This window comes from Lytechinus variegatus, chromosome 6 (assembly GCF_018143015.1).
Source record: "Lytechinus variegatus isolate NC3 chromosome 6, Lvar_3.0, whole genome shotgun sequence".
In the NCBI taxonomy this organism is placed as follows: domain Eukaryota; kingdom Metazoa; phylum Echinodermata; class Echinoidea; order Temnopleuroida; family Toxopneustidae; genus Lytechinus; species Lytechinus variegatus.
Window position 1 is genome coordinate 37,768,803 of NC_054745.1, and position 12,991 is coordinate 37,781,793.

General features: G+C 34.9%; 1 protein-coding gene across 1 annotated transcript; it reads left to right on the forward strand.

Annotated features, from left to right (window-relative positions):
* Positions 1–1,194: 1,194 nt before the first annotated feature.
* On the forward strand, positions 1,195–12,139 carry LOC121417430 (retinol dehydrogenase 12-like). Its single transcript, XM_041611139.1, has 9 exons — positions 1,195–1,461; positions 3,845–3,959; positions 5,363–5,448; positions 6,077–6,148; positions 6,921–7,062; positions 7,651–7,874; positions 9,366–9,522; positions 10,387–10,513; positions 11,035–12,139. Exons 2-9 carry the CDS (start codon positions 3,875–3,877, stop codon positions 11,126–11,128), a joined length of 987 nt encoding a protein of 328 aa, XP_041467073.1. The 5' UTR covers positions 1,195–1,461; positions 3,845–3,874; the 3' UTR covers positions 11,129–12,139.
* The last annotated feature ends 852 nt before the right edge of the window (positions 12,140–12,991 follow it).

Below are 12,991 nucleotides of genomic sequence, written 5' to 3' on the forward strand. Positions count from 1 at the left end.
AGTTGTAGGGGGTGTGTCTATGTACATTTATATATAAGCATAACTTCACATTTAGGCATGAGGCCTTCATTCTTGTCAGCAACTTTAACAGACATATGGCCCGAATTCGCAACAGTGGTTTTGAAAATCTACTGTTGAGTTCATGGTTTATGCAGGTTTTACAGCATAAATTGCGCTAATTTTACCGCGTATAATTATAAAAAAAAATATCCAATGCTGATGTGCACTTTGTGACAGTGCGCCAAATTGATGCCCGTTGCCGCGTGGTTATCCACGCTATTTTATTCATGCGCCAACTGATTTGAATAGTGAGTTCACTCTTCAAACAGTGAACTTATGGATAAAATAGCGTATCTAACCATGGTAACAGGCGCAAATTTGGCTCACTGTGACAAAAGCGCGCATCAGCATTGGACATTTTTTGTACAAGCGCCCGATACGCGCTAAATTAAGCGTAATTTATACAAGAAATCTGCATAAACAATGGACTCAACCGTGGATTTTCAAAACCACCCTTGTGAATTCGAGCCATTGGCTCTGAGCCAATCAGATGCATTGATTTCATGGGCTTGTAACTACTGTTTCATTGTTTCCTGAAAACTCACCCGGTATTTAGATCACTCTTAGCCGAGAAAAAAAATAATATGAACTTGATAAATAAAGATAAATGACAAATAAACCAATAGAAAAGGCATTATCAATGTACTTTGAACCTTGGTAGGAAACCAAGGTTGAAGTGGTATTAAAGAGACAATCGATCTGTCCGGATTTTTTAATTTTTTTTTAATTTATTTATTTATTTATATTTTTTTTTTTTGGGGGGGGGGAGGTTAAAATCAGTATGTTGTGTACTACTTTATACAGGACATTAAAGCACAGCCCGAACATGTAAGTTGTAGTTTGTCAGATTCCCGGGGTTTTATTTTTCACATGAAGTAAAAAAAAATGTTTATTTATATTTAATTACGTCCGTTTACAAGACTATGAAAAAATGATAATAAGAATAATAATAATAGTAATATCGATAACAATGAAAATGATAATAATGATAATAATATAATAGTGATAATGATATTAGTAATAATAAAGAGAAAAGAGTAATGATAAAATTAATTAAATCGTTTATATTTATACAAAAATGTGTTTTAAGTATGAAAAAAGACGTACCGTCTCCGGTAAAGTCGGGCGTCTTTAATCATGCTCATAAAAGGCTGAATATATGGCTCCAAATTTGCTATAAGTCCACGTTTGTAAGATAGCGGAAACTATTCACCACACGATTTTTTTTTTTTGATACAGCATTGCAACAATGCTTCCGCGAAACATATCCTCTCACCTTTAAAAGCACGAAACGTAGTTGCAATATAATATTTTACCGGCTTAATTCTCCTCACCTCTGGTAGCGAATATGAGCCCATGATCAATGGGTTCTGACAGTGGGCCTGTAGTAGAATGAACCAGGTATGTTTACATGTATCATGATATTGAAATAGTAATTTCATATAAGTTCTTTGCTATTATAAGAATATAGTCATATTTCGGATGTGTTTGAGTGAAAAAATATATTTTTTTTTCTTTTCAAGTTGACATGACTATAGGCCTATAAGCTGTATGTATATCATGTCTGTATGCAGAGAACAACAAGAGTCATTCTTAATTTCCTTCACACTCGGGCTTGCGATATTATACAATTTGAATATGCGTATATACTTTTTCATCATAATTCGTGAGCTAGGTCTAACATGTCTAAAAGACATTAGCAATAATCGCGTAGCTCATACAACGTAAAATACGCAATTTAAGCCAAGTCTACCTATGGCCTGATGAGAAAAAACTCCTCCTTTACCATGCAGTGTTAAAAGAAGGGATAATATGACGTAAAAATGGGAAAGGGGTCGTTTCCAGTTAAAAAGGTTCTTTAGGATTACGAGGAATTATTGTTGGATTAACTGCTTACTTAACATTCTTAAGGGCTGCAGCGAATTCTAGACCTTCACGCCTTTTTTTTCTCCGACAAAACTTCTACTACTGCTTTACTAGTATTCCTACTACTTTACTACTATTACTATTACTACTAATACTACCACTACCGCTACTACTACTACTCCAAAAACAACAACAACTACTACTACCACTAGTACTCCAACAACAACAACAACAACTACTACTACTACTACTACTACTACTACTTCTACTACTACTCCAACAACAACAACAACTACTACTACTCCAACAACAACAACAACTACTACTACTACTACTCCAAAAACAACAACAACTACTACTACTACTACTACCACCTCAACTTCCTATCTTTCCATTTCTTCTTTCGTATTATTTTTCATCTAATTTATACAAATCTGACATGTTGCTGCTGCCGCTACTACTTGTCTATATATACTCCCTTAAACTACTATAGCATACGGTATAGCTATAATGACCTATTATTGTTGCGGCAGTTTTTTACACCATGCATACAGGCATAGTTTCCTGAACATTTTGCTGGTACCATGGGTTTCTAGCACACGCATGACTAGTGTAATAGAATCGTACATAATTATGTCTGCTCTTGTTTTGTGTATGTGATGTCTTGTGGAATCACTTGTGGAAACCTATTCTGATAACCGCAGCAGTGCAAGTAAATATATATATAACCTATTTTTATTTGTTTACTAGCTGAACTGTTATTCTTTCTATCAATAGACAAATGCGTGTCACTCTGAAGAATTCGGATAATCGAAAAAAAAAATCAAATGAATATTCCGGATTTTTTCGGCAAATGTCTTTTGAGATTGATCGGCATATTGTGTGGCAGCACCGAAAGAAGAAAAAGGGCATATATTATATATATATATAAAATATAAGCATCTTGGTTTTCCACGTATTGGCAATATTAAGACCTTAGAAATGCGAAACAAATAATATTTACGAGTAAGGAAAGTTTGCATGCCAACAAGTCATTTTTTTTCCAACATTTGAGATGACTACCGAAAATTTGGAAAGTGAATAAATAAATAAATATATATATATATGTGTGTGTGCGTATTTATATATATATATATACGCACACACATATATATATATATATTGTGTAAAAAAATTGATGAAGAGAACAATGGTAGTCGTAGCTTAAATCAAGGTTCCCCAGACCTTTGAAAAATTGTGATGCCGAAAAATGTCTCTGCCGGGAATCGAACCCGGGCTCCCAGCTTTGAACGCCGGTGCCTTAACCACTAGACCACAGAGAAGGTTTAGTGGCTAGGCGAGCCTGATCCAATTGACCGTCAGATTTTTGACACCATACCAATTATAATTTCCTTTGTCGGGTGAAGTTTGGTTTTGAACAATGACAAGCCGCCATGCCTCAGCTGGATCAAAGCTATTTCTTTGATACAAAGCTAGTGCTTTGATACAGTACACGTATTGGAGAACGTATACAAATGTGTGTAAATCTTTACATGTACAACAGCTTTGGCAACTCTCTTATTTTAAATATTGTGTAAAGAAATTGATGAAGAGAACAATGGTAGGCGTAGCTTAATCAAGGTTCCCCAGAGCTATCAACCCTTTGGAAAAATTGTGATGCCGAAAAAATGTATCTGCCGGGAATCGAACCCGGGCCCCCAGCCTTATATATATATATATATATATATTTATATATATTGAGGCCTATTATTTACTAAAGTCATGAAAGTGGTTATTCTAGAAAAAAATCCCCAAACAGTGCTGTTACTTTTTAAAGTCTTTTTTATTTCCAGATGTTTTTTTTATGTGGGGGGGGTGTTCCCCTGTGTAGAATAAAGGGATATAAGTCAGTGAATTACTTTCATCTAACACTACTCAGGAATGGTTACGTACGTCAACCTGATCAAAGATGGGATCCCGCCTAAGCACCCAGCCAGAATTACCGGAAGTAGATCTGAGAGGTAGAGTTGCCATCGTTACTGGGGCAAATGCAGGTTTGAGCAATTATCTTACCTTACCTCTGTTCCATCTCTTAGAAGGACAATTCCACTCCAACAACAAGTTGATTTGAATAGGAAGAGAAAATCAAAGAAGTAGAACGCTGAAAATTTCATCAAAATCGGATGTAAAACAAGAAGTTATGACATTATTTAAATTTCGCTTAATTTCACAAAACGGTTACTTGCACATCCCGGTCGGTATGCAAATGAGGAAACTAATGACATCACACACTCACTATTTTTTGTAACGTATTAATTGAAATATGAAATATGCTAATTTTCTCCCCATTGTCCTGTGGAACACATTTTCATTCCTCCCTGAACATGATGAATTGCCACTGCTTTACATTCTCTGGTTCAGTCAAATTTGTCATCATTGTCAAATCTGTAAAAAAGAAGAAATTTTGAATAATTAAAACAATAAAAACAAAGGAAATAGTGAGTGAGGGTCATCATCGATTCTCTCAGTTGCATATGACTGAATTGTGCATATAACTGTTCTAAGAAAAATAAGCGAAACTTCAAAGTGTCATAACTGTCTAATTTTACATCTAATTTTGATGAAATTTTCAGCATTTTTCTCCATTGATTCAAATCAACATTTATCTGAGGTACACTTGAGTTTGGATGTCGTGGTTTTCCATCTGTCTCTGTCCAGTGCTATCTCACAGTATTCGTTTTTCTTTCTGCCTGTCATCTCTTCAATATTTCCTAGCCAACTCTTCCTGTTACGTCCCCTTCCCCATCTGATTTCAAGTTTTCCCTCCATGATTTTCTGTGGCACAGAGTCGTGTCTTCTGATGGTATGGCCATAATATGAGAGTTTGATATTAATATATCTCCGTGTGAGATCCATTAGTTTCAGGTCATCATCGTTTAATTTCCTTTCTTTCCTTGATATCCGGCACATTCTGCGATAGGACCACATTTCGAAGCCCTCTATTATATTCATGTATTTTACCCAAAACCTCAACATTTTTTGCCCAAAACCTCAACATTTGAAACAGTATTTTTGTCCATATAACATGTGATAAATATGAAATGGCCTTTTTTATTTTCAAAGTAAAACTTACATTGATATTATCATCATTATTAATATTATGATTAATATAATTGTCATCATTATTATTAATAATGATGTTATTGACATTACCATTAATTCAAAATAGTGTCAATGTTTATCGTTGTGTTTCTTTATCGTCGTATTTGTGATCATTAGTACATTTCCCATTATTAGCAGACACTGTTTTTTTCTATCACTGAGACGCGTAGAGTAGACATGAATGAAAGTAATGATTTTATGTTATTTCATTTCATATGATTTCAACAATGATTTTTGTTCAATTAATGTCCGTATGCCCAGCATAGAACTTTCAAAATCTGATTTTGTTTTAAAGGTATCGGTTACGAGACGGCCAAGTCCCTGGCGCAGATGGGAGCTAAGGTCATAATGGCGTGTAGGTCAGAGATGAAAGCTCTTGAGGTAAGAAAATCTTCAATGGGCTCAATGTACTGATTACTTTCCTTGATGATGGGATTGAAGATGGGTAAAGATATTTTTTGTGTAGGGTAAGATCAGATGACATTTATCATTTCATTATATTATTATCTATCTTAAAGACGACGTTTTATCACAAGAAATTTATCAGATTTTATGCACAAAATAACAGTTTTCTGTAATTTTACACAATGCATGACATGCAAGATTACACTGTGCAGTAAGATTTTAGGTGTTATCGAGATTCTGCACAGCAAAAACGCCGGTGTTGATTTAACACCTGCCTGTTATCTATATCGGTCCACACCAGAGAGGTATTGAAACAATACCGGATTGGTGTTAAGCTAACACTAAACCAATCTCGGTTTAATCACTGACTGGTGTTGTTTTAATTGTTCTTTGGTGCGGACCGATGTAAACACCGGGCTGGTGTTAAATCAACTCCAGTGTTGGTGTTAAATCAACTCCAGTGTTGGTGTTAAATCAACTCCAGTGTTTTTGCAGTGTGGTAAAGAGAATCTATGTTATTTAATTAGAATGTTCCATCAATGAAGTCTTTTCATTCTGCAAATTTGCCGTAATCATGATAATTATCATTTTTACTTCCACGCAGGCAATCGATCGGATGAAAGAAGAACATACCGATGAATGGGAGCTGAACAAAAGGTCGAGAGTGAAAATACAGGTAAGACTCTGTCAACCCTTTTTAAAACCACCCTTTCCCCAATTACACCCACCCCGACCCCCCTCTCTCTCCCTCCCTCTCTCTCTATATATATATACAATTCAAATTCAAATTCAAAAGTTTATTGATATCAAATCCTGACATAAGGATCATCATCAACAACAAAGAAACATAAGAAAAAATAAAAATACAGTATAAACATAACATAGTGACAACGAGGTATTTACATACAAAAAAAATATACAAAGAAAAAAAAACAAAAGAAAAATACAAATCTTGGATGAAATGTTAGATGCGAAATATATAAATGCATACAATATAGTTAAACATAATTAATATACCTAAACATTAATACACCCATATACAAATACATAAGTATAATATCATATTTTACTTTCAAGCATCCTAAGTCTCTCCACGTACATATAACTTATTCCTATAACACATAATTTGCTTATGTCCATGTCATTGCTACCTAATATTAATTGAATTTTTTTTTTGTTAGTATTTTTAATTATCATAAAATCCGGCAATACTTCTTTTAATTTGTTAAATAATTTATTTCAGGGTTCTTCGAGAACATTCTCTTATGGTATTTACATTTCAGGCTTTCCTTTACAGGATCGAAATCTAAACAAACAGAAATGGTAAAAATATAATAGAAAGAGTGCATTCAACGTTCTACAGCTAGTGTTTGACTTCTCCTTATCACCCGTTAAAGAGTTTGATTATCAAACATCAAATCACTTCGAACTTACGATTTATTAACCAGGTGGATGAACTTGACCTTGATTACATGAACCTTGACCTCGGGTCACTTGCAAGTACGACGAACTTTGCGGAGTCTTTCAAAGCCAGAGGAATTCACCTGCATATCCTCGTGTGTAACGCCGGAATGGCATTTGGACCGGACGGTAAAGTATAAATATACAGAAAAGGGGAATCAAGATAGACAACACCAATTAACCAAATACACGTATACACATAGGCACGCAAACACACCCACACACACACACAGAGGGAGAGAGGGGGGGGGGGAGGTGCACTATGCAGCGCTAGGCTATACTATGCATGCAAAGCTTAACATATATATCTGCCACCCGCTGCGAATGAGAAACTGTAATCAATAATCATCAGAGTTTATTCCCAGCTCCTTGAAATATTGACCCACACATGATCGTAGACCTGTTGATCTAGATGCCTGAAATTACATTCACCCAAACGCCTAAGATGTTGTATGCTTTATGAAATAATGACAGAGGCGACTTTTTTTCCTCAATAGGGTAAGAAGATAGAAAATGGTATACTACGAGGAAAAACGGTAAGCAGTAATTTGGTTGCGATAAAAGGGCAATAGATACGGCATACACGTAATGGTTGACAGCCTATGACCTTTCACCTCTCCGTTTACAAAGGAAACAAACTGATTAGCTAAAATATATATAAACATAGTGATTAATGTTTAGTAACATTGCTTCTTTCTCTTTCACTGATATTACAAGAACCAAGTGTTGACGGAATAGAGATTCACTTCCAGGTCAATTACCTATCCCACTTCCTGTTGACCTTGCATTTACTTCCGGTGCTAAAGAGCTCCGGTCCAAACACAAGGATCGTTCTCGTCTCTTCATTGGCGTATAGTTTTGCAAGGTGGAATGAAGACGATATGCAGTGTTTGAATACTGCAAACAAAACCACAGTTTATTCTAACACAAAGCTTTACCAGGTATGTTTGTTATTATGTTTACAAGTTTAATTGTGTAACAGCTGTACAACTTTATATATATATATATTTCAAGTTTTTTGTCATGAGGTGTTAAATTACTGACTAAATATTAAAACAAGATGGATGAAAGAGAGAAATAGAAAAGGGTAAAATGTGCTTTAAAATATAGAAAATATCATTTATTGTATTCCAAAATTATATTTTTATTTTAAAAGTCCCAAATTCTTACATGTCATCTTGTTTTACCCCTTTATTTTGTTGGATCATTATAACGCCACTTCTCAGAGTATACTGGAAGGCACGATGGATATAAAGAACCAATAAACTGTCATGAAATCTTTTGAAGACGAATTACATAGTATTTAGTAACTCCCTAGCTTCATTACCGACACAAATTATGTTTGACAATACCCCTCTTGAGCAGGTTTCTCATACAAAATTTTTAGGTGTTTTGGTTGATAGCAAGCTCTCCTGGAAGTTACATATTGAAAATATTTGCAAAACAATCTCTCGAAATATTGGTATCATTAACAAACTAAAATCACATCTCCCACAACGATCTTTGCTTATTCTTCATTATTCTCTTGTTTTACCCTACTTAAATCATGGACTTTTGCTTTGGGGAAACACCCATCAAACTCTGTTAGAAAAAATTATATTGTTACAAAAAAGTAATTCGTATAATCTGCAATGCTCCGTTTCGTGCCCACTCAGATCCACTTTTCCTTGAACATTATATTCTCAAAGTAAACGATCTCTTCTTGTTTCATCTTGGAGAATTTATGTATAAATTCAATTCTGGTGCCCTTCCCTTAGTTTTTCATGACATGTTTATAAAGAATCAAACTATTCATAAATATCCCACTAGACAGTCTGAAGAATTTCATTTACCTTTACTAAAAACACTTTCAGCACAAAATACATTAATTTTCAGCCACAAATATTCCATAATCCATATTAAGTTTCAAATGTATAATTTAGATGAATATATATATATATATATATATATATATATATATATATATATATTGTGTTACATGTTTCTTTATTACATTTAAATTGTTATAACTGTATTTATGATGGATTTTGTCTACTGTTTTGTTGGGAATGAGAAAAAAAATAAAACTGAAACTGAAATCTGTATTTTGATTATTTACTTTAGCTTTTCGGGAATTTACACCTTCTACTATTAACAAATGCAATTCCTTAATGAAGGAATGATTCTGCATAATTAATGTTGAAAATGATATTTGTTGAATTTGTAGAAAATGAATGTTTATTCGAATTAAGGTGAATTGAATTTATTATTTTTATTGAAATAAATTTGAACTTTTGCTCTCAACACAAACAAAGAAAATCCGAAGAATTGCCTGGAAATTTTCTGCTGCTAACTGCAGTCTTGACAGGGGTGGCCCTATTTGACCTTGGGAAGTATTCTTATTATTTATGAACGAACGATCTTTTAGTTTTTAAATATTTTTTTGTATACAGATCATGCAAATGTTTTCTCTTGAAAGACGCTTGGAAGGATCAGGCATCAGTGTGTTTTCGCTGCACCCAGGGGTTGTGGAGACTGAGCTTGTGAAGCGTGAAGGACAGCGAATTCCTTTAATGCCTCGGATGTTTGCGAGACTTGGAATGTCGACACGTGAGTTTTTCGTGGCGCGAAAGATGCAACTACATGATGCTCTCATATGTTGTGTTCAAAAATCAAATTTCGTGTTACATACAAATTTGCACAAAAATGTTAAATAAAGTTTTGCAAAAATTACCATAGTAACTCTGCCATTATTAAACTAACATGGGATCCTTGAATTGTGATTCGCTGCTTAGATAAGTTGCCTTGTCATAATGATAAAGTTACCTTAATTTCGATTTTTTTTAAAAGGGTCTTAGTTGTGTATTATGTATTATAAGGTTACAATTTGTGTGTGTATTTAATTTTAAAAATGTCATTATCATCATGGTTTAACACATGTTACAGAAAAAAATCCTAACTGCAACGCTTAATCATGTTCTTTTTTGTAGAATAGTCTCAGTATCGTCATTATGATATAATGGGTCACGGAAAGACGCTTAACATACTGTAACTGGGCTCTTTCCAGTAAATTAAGAGGCTTTTATAGGAGGAGATTATAATTTGTTTAACAAATTTTCGGCAATACTCCTATTTGTTTAAAATCAGTATGCTCGATCTGTAATGAAAATCATAAGATCAGTATGTTCGATCTGTATGAAAATCATAAATCATAAGTCAGAAAAAATTGGAACCAGTGAGATTCGAACCTGCCATCTACTGCTTTCCGGGCAGCGACTTAACCACCAGGCTTTTCTGGTTCACGGTTAAGCCATGCTCTGAAATCCTTGCATTCTTTCCTTTTTCAACCGAAAGTACATGTAGCCCTTAAACATCATTTCTGGAAACGATAAAAATATGCAAGAGCATATTTTGGATATAGGCCTTGGAGAATTCCTTAATGATTCTTGAAATGTCGTGTCATTTTATCACCAGATATGCTGCGCAATCCATTCAAAGGCGCACTTACTACACTCCATGCTGCTGTAAATCCGGCCTACGATGGGAAGAGCGCCCTCTATTTTGAAAGCTCGAAACCACATTGGCTGATGTCACAACCGCGGTAGGTTTGAAAAAAAAAATCGTTTTTTATTGTCTTTGTTTTTTGTTTCATTTTTTTCATGATTCTTTTAATCTATTTATTCATTCATTTATGTTCATAATAATTATTAATATTATTATTATCTATCATTATTTGTGTATTGTTTTGTAAATTTGTCATTATTATTTTTAAAGGGGGTCCTTCTGCTATTTTCTTTGAAAAATTAATGAAAATGATATGGGGTAGGGGTTGGTCAGTAGTGAAATAGATGTTCGAAATACCATACAAGGTTTCCAAGTGTAGATATTTGCTCCATGACTTAAATTGTGTTGCACGAAAGGCTAACCGTGTACGAAATAGGAGGAGTGTTATATAAAAAAGGGAAAGTTTAAAATTTCAGGGGGTCAGAGAATAAAGAAAATATACCCAATAAAATGAAAGATTTTATAGCATATATATATATATATATATTACAAATAATTTTACAATGATTTTTTTTCGAACTTCACTATATAGACCTATTCTTTCTCTACTGTTGACAGCGACCGTTGGAAGCAAGAACATCTTTGGAAATATTCCCTTGAATGTTTGAGAAACTACACGACAGAGGATATGTTGGATGTTTTTACGTCATGAGATGGACGACCTTCAAACTCTCAGAGATCATGATCAATGACATGCCATATATCTTGGACGTGTTTACGTCATGTGATGGACCTAGGCGCCAGACCTCTTGACGTCACAATCATCTTCCAACCAGGGAGACACAGTCACCGTAAAGTGATGCATATGATAAAGGTTTCCATACGTCATATTATGGAATCCTTTTAAACCTCTGAGAGATCATGGTGTTCATGGCGCATATTTTGAACATTTTTACGTCACAAGGTCATTCAAACCTCTTGAAGATCATTATCTACACTTTTATGGGGCATTATGTTTGATGTTTTTGCTCCACAATATGGACTATCTTCCAACCACGTAGACACATTCACAAAGTCAGCAAGTGAGGCATACGCTGAAAGTTTTCATATATGTCATATTATGGAACCCTTTCAAACCTCTGAGAGATCATCATCTTCATGGTGCATGTTTTTAACGCCATAGGTTCATTCAACCCTCTTAAAGATCATCATCTACATACATGGCGTATTATGTTTTTACGTCATGGAATGGACCTCCTTTAAACCTCTTTCACATCATCGCCTGCGTGAAGCATATATTGGAAGTTTTTACGTCATAGCATGGACGTTCTTCAAACCTCAGACAGATCATCATCTTCATGACGCATATTCTGGACGTTTTACGTCATATAGTTCATTCTAACCTTTTAAAAATCAACAGCTACATGGCATATTATGATGGTTATTTTTACGTCATTGCATGGACCTCCTTGGAAACTTCTTAGTCATCATCACCTACGTGAAGCATATGTTGGAAGTTTTTACGTCATAGCATGGACGTTCTTCAAACCTTTAAGAGATCATCATCTTCATGACCTATATTCTGGTCGTTTTTACGTCATGAGTCCATTCGAACCTTTTAAAAATCAACAGCTACATGGCGCATGGCGATGTGTTGGCTCAGTTGGTAGAGCATCCGTCTCACAACCGGGAGGTCGGGGGTTCAAACCTCGGCCGCGTCAGACCAAAATACGTTAAAAGATGGGAGTTGCTGCTACCCTGTTTGGCGTTCAACAATTAAAGGGATAGAGCCTCGTCGATCTGGCTGCCGGGCCCACGATCAATTGGGCAAAGCAAATTTTCGGAGTATTTCATTTCATGTCTATTTCGAACAATAAATTACGGATTTTCATTTTTCATTTTCATTTTCATTATGATGGTTATTTTTACCTCATGGCATGGACCTCATGTAAAATCTCTTAGACATCATCACCTACGTGAGGCATTATGTTGGAAGTTACTACGTGATAATATGGACGTTCTTCAAACCTAATAGTTATCATCATAACTTTCACACGACGCATTTCTTGGATGTTTACTTCTCATAAGATGGACCTCATTCAAACTTTATAGAGTTCATCTACATGGCGCATAATTTATGTTGGAAATTTCGACGTAATAGCACGTGCGTTCTTCAAACCTCTAAGTGATCATGATAGTATGCGTACATGGCGCACTGTCTAATGTTATTTACTTTATTGGATATACATCCTTCAGCTTATCATCTAAGTGGCGATGTTTTTACGTCTTAATATGGACTTCCTAAAAAACAGCATTCGAGATCATCATCTACATAAAGTTTATCTTGGAAGTTTTTCAAGCCATAACATGGACGTTCTTCAAACCTCAAAGTGATCATCATTTACATGGCGCACATATCGAATGTCATTAATTCGCGGTGACACTTATGCTGATCCCGTTTTAAGTTCCAGTGGCAAGTGAACCAGCCCTTATGGAACAAACACAGTGTTACCACAGTGTGTACCACAGTGTGTAACACAGGGTGTACCACAGTGTGTAACACAGTGTGTACCAC

Coding starts and splice junctions, on each gene's coding strand:
- LOC121417430 (XM_041611139.1), top strand. CDS start 3,875: ATGGGATCCCGCCTAAGCACCCAGCCAGAATTACCGGAAGTAGATCTG. Junction 3,960..5,362: donor CGTTACTGGGGCAAATGCAG/GTTTGAGCAATT, acceptor TTTGTTTTAAAG/GTATCGGTTACGAGACGGCC. Junction 9,523..10,386: donor GAGACTTGGAATGTCGACAC/GTGAGTTTTTCG, acceptor TTTTATCACCAG/ATATGCTGCGCAATCCATTC.